General features: G+C 27.7%; 1 protein-coding gene across 1 annotated transcript; it reads right to left on the bottom strand.

The window, feature by feature from the left end:
- Positions 1 to 640: 640 nt before the first annotated feature.
- LOC112277875 (large ribosomal subunit protein eL43z) lies at positions 641 to 2242 on the bottom strand. The gene is made up of 4 exons (XM_024510714.3): positions 2167 to 2242; positions 1373 to 1501; positions 972 to 1054; positions 641 to 810 (listed from the first exon to the last, which is right to left on the bottom strand). The coding sequence occupies exons 1-4, from the start codon at positions 2167 to 2169 to the stop codon at positions 747 to 749; spliced, it is 279 nt and encodes a 92-aa protein (XP_024366482.1). The 5' UTR covers positions 2170 to 2242; the 3' UTR covers positions 641 to 746.
- Between the last annotated feature and the right edge of the window lie 13705 nt (positions 2243 to 15947).

Here is a 15947-nt window from a genome sequence, read left to right as displayed (position 1 = left end):
TTATCTTATATATAAATTAGAATAAGATACACCTATAGAATTTAAAATTCTTTAACTATTTTTGGCTGTTGACGAATGATACAATAATCTTCAGACATTGAAAGATTTTTTTAAAATTGTAAAAGTATTAGAAAGGGTACAACAAAAAAGTGCATGAAAACCATTAAACATTCTTATTATGATGTGGGAAAAAATTGAATCTATATGTAATTGATGGTATTTTAGTTTTACATAGAATACTGTAAGATCAAATGAGGTAGGTAAATACAGCTCTTGTTAGATTGATTGGTAAGGCTTATTAATAAACTATGTGCAGAGACTTTCTATTTAACACTGTAATAAAGTCTGTTGGTTGACCTCATGTTAAGGCCTTCAATTAGATAAAGCAAAAGAGGTTTCTTTTAGAAAAAAAAGAAAGAAAAAGGCAAATATTTAAAAATTATTGGATCTTTCAGAGCTTTACTTAATTTTTCACAATCTGCTCACATACAATGCATAAGATTTTCATTCTGCAGACATACCTTTTCAAAATGAAACGATGAACATCTTGGCAGACAACCAGATGGAGAATGTCGACCAAGGTAGGTGTGTTCTTCCTCGACGCACAGAATGAACAAACCACCAAGGAGAACTAAGCACACAGAAGAAAGGCTCAATCAGAGCTTGTGTCACACTCAAATGGCACGCAATGCTGCCATACATCAAAATTTCAAGAGTATGATATGGCTCTACAAGTACTACACCATCTAACTCTCAGTTGCCTCCCTCAATCGCCTGATGGTACTGCGCACAGTAACTGCAGCTGCCGTGCTGCAACACCAGTCACAATAAAGTCAGTTCATTACGTCTTCGAATATTGTTTAGAAAAAATAACATAAAGAGATCGGCATGCTGAAAACAGTTGTCATTGGAAGATCCACATACAGAAAACTATAGCACAAAAAATATTGGTGAGATTTAGAGAAGCTTACTTCAAGGTGTAGGCGCCTCCGGCTTTAACCTTACCGCAGTCCTTGCAGTTCCAGATGCCAACAGCTTTCCTCTTCACTGCAAACTGCATCCAACACGTGTATGAAAATTAGGGTACTTCGGAGGTTATCAGAAAAGAAATAAAATGCAAATTTGACGATTCAAACTCTACGAAAGTAACAACTATCCATAGTGGTGCACAGACTAAGCAGAAACTGATATCAAATTCAGATGATACTTAACTGCACAAGTTACGTAGGCTGCAGGAATATTGTTTATGGTTCATGTGAAATAGTTCGGTTGAAAGAGAACTTATACATAGAAACTGGTTGATCCTATTCGGCGAACAATAAACAACTCAGACGCCGAGCAGTCAAATAATCAGAATTGATTTGTACTATACCTTCCCGCAGAACTCGCAAAAGTACTTCGAGTGCTGGCTGACCTCCATCTTCTTGATCTGCTTCCTCAAACTAGCACCATAACGGGTACCGTACTTTCCAACGATACCGGCTTTCTTTGTGCGCTTAGTCTGGAATTGCGTCCAAAGGTATCAATATTCCACACGAAAACTGAGACAAACGCTACATGCAAACTCTCTCAAACTCTTCAGCAGAGACAGTCAACCGGATTAAACCAATACCAGCACTATATAAGAAACGCACGCAACCACACACACACACACATATATATATATATATATATATATATATATATCTGTGTGTGTGTGTGTGTGTGTACATACTGGGGAAAAAATATCGCTACTAAGACATCAGATTCTAGCAGACACCTGTCACAGCCGAGTGCTGATTAACGACACCAATCCTATCCACCGTAATGGCATAACATATACAGCAACATCAGGCAAGCACGTATCGCTCAAGTTCACAGTACCCTAGACCGTGAGGAACATACCACCAAACAGTATGAGATGTATGCCCTTGCTCAACCAACCCTAACATAGGCTACCGCAAGCGTCACCTCTCAAGCACTGTGACTCAAGCTTGTCATGAAATCCCGCAAGCATGAAATTTACACAAGAACCTCAGACTAGCCTACCACCATCGAAACCCTAAAACACCAAGCCTTCCATTACAAAACAAATATAGCCAACCGTGAAAATATGTAAGAATTTTTTTTTTAAGAAAAAAAAAAAAGCAAAGGTTGTGAAAAACACAACACACGACGAGAACATACCATGATGACGAGACAGGGCTGCGAGACGGGCACACGAACGGAGAGTGGACTCAGCGCTGAGAAATTAGACACTGGCGCAGCGGAAAGACATGGCCCAGCGTTCGGCTAGGGTTTTGGGACGAGCGAGACGAGCCACGGTTTCCGGTCATCGCGTGCGACGTCTGTCACCGCGGCCGCGCTGCCACTGTCATTCTGTTCACTGTGGTTATGAATGCAGAGTGATGACCCGAGTTTAGTAAATTAAAAGGGGCGTGTAACACAACCAACCTATTCCCTTCATAGAAACCATTGTAAATATAAATAAATAATATAGGTTGATACATAAATATATATATATATATATATATAAGTATATTGCACTGAATTTTATTTTGGACATAATAAAACTTCATTTATTTATTCATTTTGGTATCCACTATCAATTGTTGAATATATAAATAGGTGGAAAATGTATTCTTTGAAGTCAAAAGATAGCATTAATTTTGGATGAATAGGTTAGGTAGGTTCATTAGGCTTGGTTCAATTGATATGTGGCTTCTGTTGTTTTGAGAATTCCTTTCATCAGTAGAAGGTTATCTGTATGTACATACACACTCACATAATTGGACATACTTGATAGGGGATTTATATTTACACAAGAAAAAATTGAATTTGTATATGTGTATCCATGTATCATTTTGTACCGTTCCTTATCAACTCGTTGTTTAGGCGTTAATAAAATAAATCCACTGCAGCAAAAACTCTCCTTTACTGTAATCTAGTTAATGTGCGATTTGTTTTATAAATTACTTATTCAAGTTTTTTCCAATCATTGGAATAATGGTGGGACAAGAATAAAGTTGTGTGCAGTTGATGACATCAATTGTTACCAAAAGTTATAATCATTTTGATATAATCAAAATAATAACAATTTCTTTTATGATTGCTACAATATCAACTATGAGTATAAATGAGATTGTAAAATTTTAAATTGGCTTTTATTCTTATTTTTATGTTCATTGAATATTTAAGTTTTTCAGTGTGAGAAATAAAAAATATTTTAATAAAAATATAATAATTACACATAGATTGATAAATTTAATTTAAATTAAAATATTTACAAACTTGATAAGTTAAATCAACCATTAAAAAATATTGAATTTTGCAATCTACAATCTATATATATATATATATATATATAGATATGTTCAAATGTACAATTATAAGCATAATCATGAATGGACTATTGTGATTAAATTTGTATCATTGATAATACAGCCAAGAACATCTATCTATTGATTGAAAAACTATTGAAAGATGAATGACATGTTATAATACAAAAGACATGGAAATTTACCAACAAGTAGAGATTCAAGGATTCATAACCAAATATTTGAAAATAATCAATTTGAAAAGGAGATTTGTGATAAAGTGATAATATTGTTATAATCATAAATATATTATTTTAATTATTACAAAATCAAAATCACATAATTTAAAAATATACATTATTAACTTTGAATGATAAAGAAATAGAAACCAAGTTAAGTCCAAGTTGAATAATGTATAAAATTTTCTTCAATCATTATTACAACATTTTTAATATTTTTAGTATAATCTTTTGTTTTATAGACAATCTTATTATGAATAATTTTAAATAATTTTAAAATATTATAATAATAATGAAAGAATAAAAAAACAAATTTAGGTATATTATAATAAACTATATCTATACCAACATTTGTAGTAAAAATATTTTTAAAAAATATTATAAATGCCATATATCTAACTAAAATTCAAAAAATAATATATTTATTTATTAAAAAATAAAAATAAATAAATAATTTATAGATGTAAGATAGAAAATAACCATAGCAATTATTTTTAAATATGCAAAAATAAAGAGTCTTAATCTAAGATATGAATATGAAAAGATATTGCACAATAAAAGATGGCCTTATTCTTATTTTTATATATGTATTAGTATTAATTGACCAAATTGACTTAGGGAAATTTAGAAGAATTGGTATAATATGGACATCAAGACCAATAAAATTTGAGCAATAATAAATAAGTTGAAGATACTCAAACCACATAGAAATCAAACCAATAGGATTTATATAAGATAAGGTAAGTAAGAAATATCTAAACTAATTAACAAATTGATATTTTAAAGTCAATTAAATCAAATAAAATTAGAAAAAAATGTAATTACTAAGAAAAATAAAACTAGCTACTTGCAATTAATTGTAATAGTTTAAGTAATCACTAAGACTAATGATTGTAAAAATAACGATAGAAATAAAAAAGAACATTGTACAATAATAAGTACAAGGTCAAAGTACTATTATTATTGATGATGATACAAAATCTCTCTTTGAACCAATTATGAATATAAATTAATTTCTAAATTTCTATTTTTTTTTCTAATATTTTGGGCTAATTTTATTCCTTGCCATTTCTAATAAAGTTGAGTTCTATATAATCTAATTCAAACTAGTAGTTACTGCGGAATTACTCTTAACATGAATTGTAGCTACAATTTGTTGATTTTAATGCAAAAGTATTTTTTTTTTAAATTGGTACTTCTAAATAAATATCCAATAAGAAAAGCTACTATCTAATATTAATTTATGACAATCAACAAGCCTACTCTGAATTGAAGTGAAATCTAGAGAGATATTTTTAGTTAATTAGAAGTTAAGCTTATTTACATCCAAAATTTGAACCTTAGATCTAATAAAGAGTAATTTTTTATTTTCTTTTATAGTAATATATCGTATTAATTTAAATAGATCTACTTAAATTTATTATTTAATTAATATAATATTTAATATTAGTAGTTAGCTACTGAAAAGATTTTACAATTTTTTTTAAAAACAATAAAGATTGCAACTCAAGCATCAAGTTGTATGTTGCTTTTGACATGAATTTTTTAAAATAAAAAACTTGTCATAATCTTGTGACATTTACATAAGAATTTAAAATTTGTAATTTTCATTTAAAAAAATTCTTCGAATTCTCTTGAAGAATATATCATCTAACTAATATATTTCTATTTTTATTTATTTCTACTCATTTAAGTAACATAAATATCTATCACAAATATATGAAAAAAAAAATAATGATCAAAATTGGTATATTTTTACAGTAATAAAATCATTAAAATATTTTAAATTTAAAGAATCATAAATCTATTTTTAAAGAAATTTAATTTTTTTTAAAAATCATGATTTAAATTAGATCAAATTTTATTAATAATTTCAACTAACCTAAACTATCAAATTATTTAATATATATAATTTATAATTTTTTTAAAATTATGTATAAATATATATATATATATATATATATATATGTATTAATAAGAATAAAACCTTTATCTCTTAGCCATAAGTCTAGCATTATAGCAATTACTACCAATCTTTGGAGACCATTCTTCTTGAATATCCGTCTCCATTCAATTGCCTTATTATCTTTAGATAATTGAGCCACTCTTTTTGTTTTGGATCTTATAAGATCTTCTAATGGCAAGATGGCTTGCCATTTTCTATGATTAAAATATAGGTGATATTTTTTGAGCTAACACTAACAAAACTATACTTGCTAAGTAGTTTACAAGTCCTCTCAGATCTACAAAGTATAAGAGCATAAATCACATGAGTTTGTTTAATATAATAACTTATTGATATTTTTAATTCATTGTTTATTTTGTCCATGCCATCTTGCTCTAATTAAATATATTCAATAAAAGATATATATTTCTTAGATTTTATTTCAAAATTAATTTTATATATATAGAAAATTTGTCAAAAATCATATTTCTACTAACAACCATGCTATGTCTACTAATATTTTATAATTTTTATACTTTAATATTTTTCTAATATTACAAAACATACACTTTTTAGCCTTTGGATCTAACTTTGATATCTTATTCTACAAAGCATGAACATATGCAAGACATCTAAAAACTTAAAATATAATGTAATTTGTATGTCTACTATTCTACATATCATCATTTGTCTTATAATTAATAGTAGTTATTGAATTATTTTCTAGCCACAACCTACTATGCTAAATCAAAAATTACCATACATAATCATCAATTCATTGATTTGTACCTAAAAAGACATCAAACACTAATAAATCACTTCAATTGTTATTTTAAAGTGATGTTTAGTCTATATTCACAAAGATACATTGATTTATGAGCTGGTGAAATATTTGGATCTAACAACCAACTTCACAAATCTAAATTTATAGCTTTCACTTTAAATATATACAAAACTTGCAAGGTCAATTGCATACATATTAATGTGACAGAAAGCCACATAAGACAAAATAAGGACTTATAGCAATTGACATATATAGATGAAAGCAAAGGATTAAATTCAAAAATAAGAAATTTATTTATGCATCAAGTTACGTACACAAGTTAAATTCCTTCAAAGATTATAATTTTTTTTAATCTATGATTTTTATTATATTTCAAAAATAATAATTAGTCAAAAAGCCAACAAGGGCCTTAAATTTAATTCTTCTTAAAAATTTAAATTTTGGCTCTAATCTAATGTCATATACTTAAAAAGCTATAAGTGAAATAGGACTAGACTATCTCAAAAATCCAAGATCCTTCTAATCTACAACAACACAAGGCCTTATTACAAAATAGGACAAAACAGATCAAAACAAAACTAAAAGGAACTAAACACAATAAGACATAAAAGGCAAAACTAAGCAAACAAAAACATAACAGAACAAATCTAAACAAAAAGATGCAAAACCAAAATTTATTAAGAGAAAAGGTCCAAAGCCATATCTAACGAGATGCTCCAAAAGGCCCTGGCTAGTCCTATTTATATCTTATCCTATCATCTTAGATCTTCTAGAATGTTCGTAAATGGTGGACTCTATTTAGACAAACTACCTTAAAATCTTTTTCTAAAAAGATTCTACAATGGGCTCCACTTAGATAACTGCCCTAAGCCTTTTTAAAATGTTATATGATAGGCCCTACTTAAGTAACCGTCCTAAATCTTCTCTAGAATATTCCACAATGGATCCTATTTAGTTCACTAACTTAATCTCAATTCTAGAAACTTCCATGGTTCTAATTATCTATATAATTATTTTATCTATATTCTGTTACATGAAAACTCCAAAATAACAGCAACTTATAGACTCAAAATCACATTACAATTGTATTGTATGACAAATCTTAAGTCCAATTACTGCCAAAAATCCACTGCCAACTCTAAATGCCACTAATTTACATGTCTCATTAGTAATCATTGCCTACAACATTATTACTTGATATCCTAGCACTAATTCATTAAAGAACTTCATCTTAATCAAACTCCTATCAAATGTTGATCACCAAAAGCTCCCACCAATGTAAGCTCAATCATTTAACATCATCAATTACTGTAGGAAGCAAATTATGTTTTTTTTGGATCTTCCTTGCTATCAACCACAATCACTTTTTATGCATGAAAAAATGTGCCATCAACTTAATATAAGTACTCATCTTCAAACAAGACTTGATCACACTAATAATCGTTGCAAGCAATCATTCTTGAATATTTATATAATGTAGAATCAATTTGCTAGCAATGACATATAATATCTTATCTTGCTTATGAATGCATCAAATACGTGGTTGTAAAAGGTAAATTAAAAATTGCAACAACAAAGGTGCTAATAATTCTATTAAAATCCTAAATAAAATCTAATTAAATCTAAATAATCTTATAGAAATCATAAATATTTTTAGATAAATATTTAAAAATTATAAATAATTATAAATAATCATAAATAAAATTATAAAAATATTTTAAAAAAATACTAAACTAAAAAACTTAAAGAAATATAGAATTCTTAAATAATTTCTAAAATACAAAGAAAAAAACCCTAAGTATATTTTTAATAAAACTTAATAAAATCGTAATAAAATTTCTATTGCAATCTTAAAAAAATTTATATAAAAAGTAGTATTAAGACTAAAAGTTTTTATTATATCTATATCATTAATCTATATTTTTTATTATTATTTTTAATTAGAAATTTCTAAAATAGAACCTACATTATTATATTTTATCATATAAATATATTACAATAAGACATTGATTAGCTTTAGATTTTCTTTTTAATTTACAAGTATCATAATGGCAATTTTTGATGACTTTGGATAGCCATCATTGAAGCTATCAAACTAGTTATGCTCTATAAGATAGAATATATTCTGCCTCAACTTACTTTTGTCTTCAATCTCAAAGATGATGATTGATGTAGCTACTACTACACTTTGTACTTATCCAAATATAGAAGCATTTTGCTATGCGCTCTTTCTAATACTACATGGATTTTATTCTTAACTAATAGCTTGTACATGCCTTTGTATTTCTAGAAGTCGATGTGTGTCCAAAGTAACTTCCTAGATCAAATTCACATATGGATAATTTATCTTACTTTGGCAAGTATTGCTTTTAATAAGCCCAAGTATATTTAAGCCTACTTCTTTTGTCCAAAGCCACATTAGAGATCTTTAATCAAGGCTCTAAAGTGCTTAAATTCCTAGCCCTCTTAAAACCAACTTGGAACATATAGACATTCATATTCAAATATCATAAAAAATTTAAAAACTTGAGTATTTTATTTCTTCTACATTTGGCATACTGAAAAATAACATATCTTATATATTAACCTTAAAAATTATAATTAATAATATAAAATATTATTAAAATATATTATAAAAAAATTGGTATAAAAAATAACTTATAGAAATGAGTGTAAATAAAATTAAAAAAAGATAAAAGAATGTAAATAGGCAAAGATGTTAGCTACCTATATATTTAAAAAATAAGATGGTTGAAACTATCTTTGATAGTTATGGTAGTTAAAAATAAGTTAGATTTATTATATTTAAATAATATAGAATGAATCTCATTATATAGAAGCTATAAATAGCTTCAAAGTTATATTTTAATTATTAAAAGAAAGTTATAACAAAGAGATTATAATTGACATGCTTACATATCATTTCATACACTTTTAGTTTAATATTGAATTATAAGATTTACAAGATAAAATGAAGATATAGATGTTTGAAGATTAAGTTGAAAACAAAGGTAAAAAGAAGTTAATGAAGATATAGATGGTTAAAGATTAGATTAAAGAAGAATACGATAAGATTAAGTCTATGAAAATATGAGTATTTGAAGATGAGATTGAAGAAGACTAAATAAAATTGATAAATAAAATTGAAAGATAAAATCAACAAATAAATTGAAAATAGTTTTAAGATTGAGTTGTTTGACCATAATTTTGACAAAACCAAGAACCATGGAAATTTAAGACAAGTATAAGGATAAATCCTATAAAAGTATAAAATGACATATAATTAATGTCTAAAAAAATTCAGACATTACATTAAGTAATGAACCAAAAAATTGAATTTCTTAGAAGTTTAAAAATTCTAAGAAAATAAGCTACTGAATGATAGTATATTTATAGAGTAAATAAAAAAAAAAAGAAGAAGAAAGATGGAAAAGAATTGATACAAAAAATGCTAAAAGAAAAAATATTATAATCAACATCTTTAAGTTCTGAAAGATTCCTTTAGAAACTTAAGTTGAAAAACTTAATAGAAGATTTAGGTTCTAGTAGTAAAGATAGCATAAATTTAATAAGTAAAGAAGAAAGAAGAAGTTCTTCAATTATAGAAGAATATACAAGAGAGTTAAAATCAATAAATTCTACTATAAGTATAAAATCAAGATAATTTTTAATATAATTTTCTAATTTATCTACACCATTATATTAAGAGTAAAAACTAATATATTATTAATTATTAGAGATACTAAAAAAATATTTTTCAAATAAAAAAAATTAAACATTTACATCAAGGAATTTAATAATATTTATGAGATTAATAGAAAAAAAAAGATAAATTAATATTTTTTTAATACTTAAAAAAATGGTACTTGAGTAATATGTTTGGTACCTTAGAAGATATTTTTTTTCTTAAAAAGATCTTAGAGATAGATTCATTATTTGTTTAAGAGAATAGAAGAGTGATGGAAAAGTAATCAATAGTCTTTCACATCTCAAGCAAATGAATGGTGAAAATGTGGAAGGATTCTTTGAAATAATAATACGGATAGCTAATTAACTTGTTCTTCAATCTTATGATCTATTAAGAAAATAAAATTTTAAATGGATTAAAAAGAGAAGTAAGCAAATATGTAGCTTTATTACCAATAGATATATTAGAAGAATCTCTACAATTAATAAGAAAAATTAAAGTAGGTATATATAAGAATGAAAACTCTTATGATATAGAATTTGAAGATTTAAATGAAGATTTAGATAAAAAAGAAAGAAAAAAAAGTAAAAGAAAAAAAATATTAATGAACATTTAAAAAAATTAAAAGAATAGATGGTAATTTTAATTTAGTATAGGTATTATTCATAGAAAGTGCAATAGTAAAAGATTTTTTTTTTTTGAGTGTCATATGAAATTTTATACAAATTATAATATACACACATATCAAACTAATATTTGTACTTATAATTAACCATATATAAATAGAAGTTTAGTAGTTCATCAAGTACAACTATGATTAAATAATATAAAAAAGAGAGAATCTATAAAAAAAATTTACCTATAAATCAAGATAGAAGTCAAAGACCCTTGAATCAACAATATTACATGAAGGAAGATATCATGAGAAATTACACTTATAGAAGGAAGGATATAGACTATTACGGATATATGCATATAAGCCAGTAATTACATGTATAAATAAGTAGAAGGAAGTAAAAGTAGGTAAAAATAAGTTAATTCTATAATATTTACTATGGAAGCTTCTTAAAAGCTTTATAGATGCTGCTTTGACTTTATAGGTGTCTTTAATTGACTATTTGGATTAGAAACGTGGTCAACAAGTTGGCCATGTGTAACTCATGTTGTTAGCTTGAAGACCAAGCTAACTATATGGCTTACATGTAGAAAAACTTACATTATAAGTCAAGGCATGTGTCCTACAAAATCAACATATATTAGAGGTCCTATAGAATATGGCCACGTAGTCCCTATTTAGATAGTATATATAGAGACACGAGTAAAGCTTTCTTGATTCTTGTCAATTCCTTTCTTGCTTCTAGTCTAGTTTCAAGGGTCTCTAGTTTTCTTGTCTTTTGGCAATAGCCATTTCAATTTCTTTTTTAATATAGATATTGAATTATTTCTATTTTTTCACCTTTCTTTGAGAGAAGTCTCACTTGTTTATTTGTCTTTATCAAGTTCTTATGCTTGACAGATTGACAAGACTACACTTACAATATTAGAGCACTATCTAATCTTGATTAAGAAAAGATTATCCTTTTTTCTTGATAAGACATAAGTGTATAAGAAGTTGCAGATTATCCTCTTTTAAACTGATATTGTCCTTAATATTTTCTTTGTTCTCAAGACTTCTTTTCTATTTGTCTTGAGCAATATTAGATATTTTTTTCTAAGTGTTATAATGACAAAACTTGCTAAAATGGAGAGTACAATGGGACAAATGTAGGAGCAATTGAAAGAATTAATGCTTGTGATGCATCAACTCAATTTATCACAAGGAGTAATAAGATTGGCAAGAAGTGAAGATATAGAAATGATTGGAGTTGCTTCAACATCTGCACCAAATCATGTCCCTTCTTCTATGGTGGATTGTCCTTCCTGTTTTAAAAAACCTAGAATTACTCTACCGAAGAAGTTTGATAGTACCAGATTAAAGTTTAGAGGATTTATCAATCAAGTACAATTTGAGTTTTAATTTCAATCCCAAAGCTATCCAACTCCAAAATCGCAAGTTGGATAAATTGATATGCTTCTTTCAAATTCAACATTATCATGATTTTCATCTTTTTTTGAATGATGAGATCTAATATTGGATAATCTGAAGGCTTTTTTGGCGGAGCTTCAATCCATATATAGAGAACATGATGCAATTTGTGTTGCAACCAACAAGATCCATATTTTGTGATAAGACAATCAATTAGTAATATTGTATGCTTCACAATTTTGACAACTTGTAACTGATATCAAGTAGAACGATGCTGCACTTGTTAGCCAATTTTTCTATGGATTACAATATGAGGTAAAAAAATTAATGCTCCACTTACTTGATCCTCAAACATTGATTGAAGTAATTAATTTTGATGTGAAGTGTAACAATCATCTTTTTGAAATTTGATTTGAGAACCATACAAGTGGACCTCAACGTTATTATAATTCAATAGCAATACCAACATCTATTCAATACATACATTCGGAAGTAGAGGATATGCAAATTGATATGATACGTTTCAAACCTCTTACTGAGCAAAAAAAGTCTCATTGTCGTCATGAAGGATTATACTTATATTGTAGAGAATCTAAGCACACTGATCAATATTACCCAAAGAAGGGACGCTGTTGTATTACGTGAAGACTTATTTGAGAATGCACCGAGCACCTGACTGTGGAAGGTAAAAGAAAATTGCAACAAAAGATCCTAACAATCCAATACGATTATAGAAAATTTATAATTAAATGTTAATAATTATAATCAAATATTAAGCAAGTTCAATTAAATTTTATTAAAGTTATAAAAGAAACACAAGAAAATCCTAATGAAATATAAAAGAATATTAAAGAAAACTTAATCAAACCCTAACAAAAATCTAATAAAACCTTAAATTCTAACCAACCTTTAATTCTAATCCAATCTTAATCAAATCCTAGAAAAACCCTAAATCCTAAACCAAACCCTAATTAAACCTTAATCAAAACCTAAACCTTAAACTAATTCCTAATCAAATCCTAAACCAAATCCTAAATCCTAACACAAACCCTAATCTAGATCCTAATCTAAACTCTAAATCCTAAATCAAATCCTAAATCAAATCCTAAATCAAATCCTAAATCCTAAATCCTAAACCAAATCTCTACCATACTCTAACCCTAACAAACCCTAAATCCTAAATCAAATCCTAACCAAACCCTAATCCTAAACCCTAAACAAATCCTAATCCAAACCAAATCTTAATTACAAATTTGAATATTAAATAACTAAAGATTGAATCATTGATTCTAATTCAAAATTTGCACACTTCTTGGAATTTAAGTTAAAAACTAGCATACAAATTTTGAAGAAAATCGCACTTACCAATTAGTCAATGACCTCAAAATTTGGCTCGGATGTCGATTGGTCTTTCCTTCTCTTATCTTAATGCCAACTTCGAGCGTTGATATCTCCCTTTTCAATTGTTTGATTACTTCCAAATTTTTCTTGCATATAAGAAATCTAATCTTCTACTGATAAAATCAAAAATCTCTCCAATCCAACTTGTAGATTGCTAGATATCTAAGAAAACCTTATTAGTCCTCAAAACCCTAAATCTCGAGTCTTTAGCCCACAAAAACCTTCATATGTATCGATTTAGCCATTCGATTGACTTCAAATCTCTTACATATATTTACAAAAAGCATAACAATAAGTCTCTAAAATTTCACCCGTAAAAATACTACAAAAGAAACAAAATCCAAATATTTGTAAACTGGTTTTATTTCTCAAAGATTTGAATTCACAGAGAACATCACTCGCTTTGAAAATCTCTCAAAAATCCAATACTAATCCAAACAACACGAAATCTCTTTTCAAAAATCCCTCCACAAGTCTACTATCTAATTCGGCTCTTTGATCTCTCCAAAGAATCCTTGAGTCACTATCAAAGTGTGGTTTTGTGCCTCGGGGTCTGATTTCGATCCAAGTTCATAATCCGTCCTCTTCGGATATCAACTTTCGTCTTCTTTAGGTAATTTTTACTAATTTGCACTCCTAATTCCTCCCTATATATGCTTATATCCTTTATTTTTCTAATCTACCTTGTTTTGTCTTATTTATGGCCTTACAAAGTAAATAGAAGCATAATTTGCAAAAAGGCAGCATTAGCACCTTTAATTTTTCTATCCTTTGACTAATATCTATTTTTCCAAGATAATTTGCTACAATATTTTTGAAGTGAGATCCTCAAAACATGATATTTTCTTCATCCTTTTACTTATTAGCCATATTATATCATGACAATGCAACCATAAAATGAGGAGTACGGCGATCAAAGAAGATAATATGTTGGAAAACAAATTTGTCGAGCTACAATAGGGATCATGCAACTAGAACCTTGTACAACACCTAGTGAAGGTCCTATTCTCTCCTCAAAACCCTCTCCATGTTTTATAATAAATGTTATTCTAAGACCTAAACATCTCAAAGCCTCTGCCTTGCTAGATTTAGGAGCCTCAGCATGTTTCTTAGATGAAGAATTTGCTAAAAGACATAACATAATTTTAGTGAAGAAAACTAAACATGTTCATGTAGAAGTCATAGATGGTCGTCTGTTGTCTTTAGGAGATGTTATTCATGAAATCCTTCCTATAGAAGTAGCAACTAATGGTCATAGTAGCTTTGTAATATTTAATATCATTAGATCTCCATCTAATCCAATTATTTTAGATTTATTATGGCTAAAAAAATATAACCCTAAAATAGATTGGACTTCTCGTAGTCTTTACTTTTCTGAAAGTATAATTAAGAACATAATTAATTAAATAGAAATTCATAAGTTTAGTACAATTAAACATGTATTTGTAGGTGTAAAAGCTTTCTTGCATGCTACAAAAGAAGGATTATCTTATGTCATTTATGCCACACTTGTTTTTATTGGTGGAAAGACTTCAAGTAGCATTCCAAGCCAATATCAAGATTTTAAAGATGTATTTGAGAAGAAAAATATGGATACTCTTCAAGAACATCGTTTCTATAACTGCTAAATTGGCCTTCAAGAAGGAACGCAATCGCCATTTGGACCAATCTATAATTTATCACAAAATGAGTTGGCTGAACTCAAGGAGTATCTTGAAGAGAAACTGGCCAAGAATTTCATATGCCATTCCAAATCTCCAGTAGAAGATCCAATTTTATTTGTGAAGAAAAAAGATGGATCATTATGGATGTATATTAATTATTCAGGACTCAACAAAATCACCATCAAGAACAAGTACCTCCTACCTTTGATATCTAGACTTCTTGATCAGTTGAATGAAGCTAAGATCTATATAAAAATAGATCTATAAAGAGCATACAATCCTGTATGCATCAAAGAAGAAGATGAATGGAAGATTGTGTTTCAAATAAGATATGGATATTTCGAATACAACGTCACGCATTTTGGACTTACAAATGCACCCGCAACATTCCAACATCTAATGAATGATGTCTTTCGGGAGTTTTTAGATGATTTTGTTGTCTATTACCTAGACAATATCTTAATCTATTCTAAGAACTCAAAAAAACATAAACTTCATGTTTGTTGTATATTACAAAAACTAAGAGATGTGGGATTCTATGCTTAGATAGAAAAGTGTATATTTTATACTACTTAAGTTGACTTCTTAGAATACATTATTTTAAATGATGAACTTATGATGGATCCTAAGAAAGTTCAAACTATTATGGATTGGAAGATTCCAAAAACGGTAAGAGATGTCCAATGCTTTTTGGGATTTGTCAACTACTATTGGATCTTTATCAAAGACTTCTCTCAAGTTGTAGTTCCACTTACACATTTGACTTGTAAAGACAAACTTCAATGGAATAAAGAAATTGAAGTAACATTTGAAGCTTTGAAGACAACCTTTGTTTTTGCACCAATCTTGTATGACATTGATTTTTCTAAGCCATTTTTTATGGAAATAGATGCATCAGACTTTG

The sequence above is a fragment of the Physcomitrium patens genome, chromosome 1 (genome assembly GCF_059467195.1).
Source record: "Physcomitrium patens ecotype Gransden chromosome 1, ASM5946719v1, whole genome shotgun sequence".
In the NCBI taxonomy this organism is placed as follows: domain Eukaryota; kingdom Viridiplantae; phylum Streptophyta; class Bryopsida; order Funariales; family Funariaceae; genus Physcomitrium; species Physcomitrium patens.
The sequence above is the reverse complement of the archived record's forward strand: the minus strand, read 5'-3'. Positions and strand labels throughout refer to the sequence as shown.

Excerpts from the sequence above, each read along its gene's own strand:
- LOC112277875 (XM_024510714.3), bottom strand. Across the intron at positions 1,055-1,372 it reads TTTGCGAGTTCTGCGGGAAG|TTTGCAGTGAAGAGGAAAGC; the intron begins GTATAGTACAAA and ends TGTTGGATGCAG. Across the intron at positions 811-971 it reads GGAGGCGCCTACACCTTGAA|CACGGCAGCTGCAGTTACTG; the intron begins GTAAGCTTCTCT and ends CTGGTGTTGCAG.